Below are 3,894 nucleotides of genomic sequence, written 5' to 3' on the forward strand. Positions count from 1 at the left end.
GTGGTTTGGGTTGTGGTCGAAGTAGTTTCCTGCTTTCTTTCTCAGTGATTGTCCTTTGTATTTAAACTCTTCCTATTGGGCTTGTATGAGTCTTATTAGACTCCTTTCTTTCTTAACATAATGATGTGCAGCTCTCCTGCGCATTCGACCAAAAAAAAACGATGATCAAAACAATCAACTCACAACCTAAGGGTCTAAAAAAATTCAGCTGAATAATTTCCCTACCGCTATTCAGGATTATTACTTCGCACTTCCGAGTAAGAGTTCTAAGTTGCAATTCCAGCTTGGATACAATCCTCTTTATTTTACTGTTTCTTGTAATTTTCACAGTAATTTAGTTGAAGACTGGTACTCCTTCCATTTTGCTATTTGTCCACAGCCCACCAAGCGCACAGAACAAGACACTGAATCTAAGATGATAAATACCCATGCATACCCCTATAAAATGACATGCTAGAACCTCTTAACTTCTTCCGAGTCATAGAGTGAAAAATTACAGTTGCTACACTTTTGATTCCCTGAAATGACATATTTTGCACAGAGACACCCAACACCATGAAAAGTTTATCGCAACTAGCAATACGTACAGGGTAGTAGAGTACTCTATAGAAATATAAGTCGTTATGGCTTTTTACAAACTACAATGCATGCTATTGTCTATGTTTTCAATAAAATATACCAGCAAACAATTGTACAAGATAAATCCAACAGATTATTTTCAAATAGCCAGTCATATACTTTTACAGACATAATATGTTAGTATCAAAAGGTTGATCAGGCAGATCCCACTGCAATCAATATTTAGGGATGGTATATAAACATGGCATCCAATAACTTCCACTATACTTTAGAACATCCTCAGTACCATTCTTTATGAGCAATACCACAAAACCATGATAATCACAATTTAGAACATGGTAAAATATAAATGAGAGCAGTGAGAATGATCAGATAATTACCTGGAGCTTTACTTTTATATCCAGAACCATCCTTTCTCTCTCTGCCTGTATAGATCAAACGAAGATCGTTATTATTTTAAGAAAAGAAAAGCTACTGTGGCATGCATGTACAGAAACAATGGTAGGGTTTATTCACATAGCAGTATGCATGACTTACCGCCCTCTCTCTGGGACTCAGACTTTCTGCCTTTGGACCTCCACTGATTCGGACAGCAGGAGAGCTGAAAACAGATGTCAGTTGATATTGCAGTTATAGACTTATAGTTACTGGAAAAGGTTAACGGTGAAAAAGCTTGCAGGCCTGTCATCGTACCTTGGTACTTGCTTACTAGCCCCACCAACTAATGCTAGAATTGATTTACGCTTTTCTTCTTGTTCTTCTGTTCTTGCATTTGCTGGAAAGCCTTTATAACAGTGCCTATTGCCTGGTTCTGCAGATGCGTTTATGGCTAATTACCTTCCCGAATAAAATGGAAGTGCAGCACTAAACAGATACCCCACAACCCAGGCATTACAAGTCAAAATGAACCTCGACATGGAGAAAATACAACAGTTACATGGTTCCTTCAGTTAAAGTGTTTGAACAGTTTTGGTAAAGAGCTCAAGTTGTTTACAATCAATTCCTACACCGTAATGTATTAGACCCAATAAAAAAATGCACGGTCATCTACACAATCCTAAATAATTGTGTTTCTGAGGTCATCTAATGCTAATATACATAGGGTTTGAACTGTTAGAAACACAGTGATTAAGTGTGACAATACGATGGAGAGAACAAGTGTTAGGCAAAAAATAAAATGTAGATGGGTACCTGAACCTTCGATCTCAGAATCAGCTATTGTTATGATCTCAGGATCAGCAACATGAGAAGGAAAGATGGCCAGAGGGCTTTGTCCTCTCCCAGTTGCATCCTGCAACTTATCAAGAAGGTTATTGGTGAATTCTTCTGTGTTGCTGCATCTTTCCAGATAATCCAAGAATCCCTGAGTCTCTATAAACTGCATAATCTGCCAAACAAGCATCAAGTTTATAGTTTGTTAAAGATATGACCAAGCTAGCTATGCAACAACGATGTTAAAATGCAAACACATGATTTAAGGTTAGGGTACACTTTAGTTAACTGTGTGTATGCTTGCCCTACCTAGCTACGAATGATATAAAACTGAAGTATATTATAACCAGCAATACTAAATTTAAATTAGAAGAGCTGTCGTGTTACAAAATAGGTAGGCTATTGTGAGCAACAAATAGAAGTCAGGAAGCATCAGTGGAAAATCAGAAATACTGAGTTATGTCAGCAGGATTAATAAGGTTAAGAACAATTATCAATCACCAAAGCACTTGGGAGATGTTTGGTTTGACCAATTTGTATCGTTATCTGGCTACACCGGATGCTGATACTGTTAATCACGTTTGGTTGGGCCAGCCCGTAAATGAATACGGGGTAAACAGATTACGCCTTAAGTCTCGGACGTTTCTGCCCATCCCAGACCGGAAACAGATCCCGTTACCGCTTCGCCTCCGGTGACGGTTCCATGGATCGATCCCTCCGCCCTTGATCCCCTTCGCCCCGATTGTTCTACGTCAAATCGAACGGCACAGGTGGTGGCGATGGAAAGCCAATCTCGGCGGCACCATGCGAGGAACAGCACAATGGCGGCCGCCACCATCCGAGGAGCAGCAACAATGGCGGGGGCCGCCGACCCCCTTCCCGATCCCCTTCTCTACTCACGGTGCTGCTTCTTCAGGCCCCATGTTATTCTTCTCCCGTGTTCTCCTCCGCTCTCTAGTTGTCCTTCATCTCCCCTCCAGTTTTCAGTTGTATTCAGGTTTTATTGCACAAACAAACATTGTGAAGTAAATCGATACCCTTACCGAAAAAGGGTTTCCCCCCGCTTTATATATAAAGCAACCATCACCGATTACAATCATCGCAAACAACTCAACACCACACCACACCACCGCACAACACACCCAAGGCCGGATACAGTAAAGGAACAGCCACAAAGCTGAGTTCGGCGAAAGTAGGCCTCCAAGACGGCACCTTCAAGAAGGGGAACGACACCGAAGCGTCATTGCCGCCGGATCCAAAGGATCATGGTTTTCACCTGGACCATCCGAAGGGGGAGAGTATCCACGGCGACGCCTTCAGGAAGGAGACAACGCCCACGGACGCCGCTATCGTCAGCCCAACCGAAGCCGAGCAGGGGATCTCCCCTGGCACGCACGCTCCACCTTTAAAATGCCTCCGATCGCCAAAGCACCGGCCGCCATGCCGCCCGAACGGCCATAGCGACCAGCCCACACCTGAGCCACACACCCCGCCCACAAGCAGTGCGACTACCACCACCGAGGCCGCCGCCCCGGCATCCAGCCCCCCCCCCCACCACCACACACACACACACACAACCACCACGACGGCTAATGGACGCCACCGACTGGTGAGAGGTAGAAGGCACCTCCTTCCACCCCAAAACTGACCCTTTGGCGGGAAGCCAGACAGATCCAGGCAGGGAAGGGTCGTCGGCAGCCGCCGGCCTCATCCTCACCGTAGCCACTGCACCGCACCGCTGGGGACATGGACCACCGAGACATCGGCACGGTCAGGAGGCTCCCTGCCTCCCTCCCCGGTTCACCCCCACCACCTCCGGCACCCCCGCCGAGCCGCCAACATCCACCAGTCGGCCGCCACCGTCCGTCACAACCACCGGCCGACGAGCAAAGGAGAGAGGGTCAGGCCGCCTCGAACAAAGCTGCCGCAGCCCGCACCGCCCGCGGGGCAGATCCAGCTGAAGCCGCCGCCGCCGCCACCCCCCGCCATGCATCCGCCCTGCACCACCTGCGTTCGGCCCTCCACGCCCAGCCTGCCGCTCCGCAACACCGCCGCCGCGCCCGCGCCGAGCCCCCACGAGCGAGAGAAAGGGCCCCGCCGCCG

General features: G+C 47.2%; 1 protein-coding gene across 1 annotated transcript in view; it reads right to left on the reverse strand.

Moving 5' to 3' along the window:
* Positions 1-3,894, reverse strand: part of LOC119276142 (DENN domain and WD repeat-containing protein SCD1-like) — a 29,194-nt gene that overhangs the window by 13,592 nt on the left and 11,708 nt on the right. The window contains exons 11-14 of the mRNA XM_037557135.1: positions 1,771-1,966; positions 1,273-1,390; positions 1,117-1,180; positions 960-1,004 (exon numbers count right to left, since the gene is read on the reverse strand). Coding sequence (XP_037413032.1) covers positions 960-1,004; positions 1,117-1,180; positions 1,273-1,390; positions 1,771-1,966 — 423 coding nt within the window. The remainder of the gene's footprint in view (positions 1-959; positions 1,005-1,116; positions 1,181-1,272; positions 1,391-1,770; positions 1,967-3,894) is intronic.

This window comes from Triticum dicoccoides, chromosome 3B, assembly GCF_002162155.2.
Source record: "Triticum dicoccoides isolate Atlit2015 ecotype Zavitan chromosome 3B, WEW_v2.0, whole genome shotgun sequence".
Lineage (NCBI taxonomy): Eukaryota > Viridiplantae > Streptophyta > Magnoliopsida > Poales > Poaceae > Triticum > Triticum dicoccoides.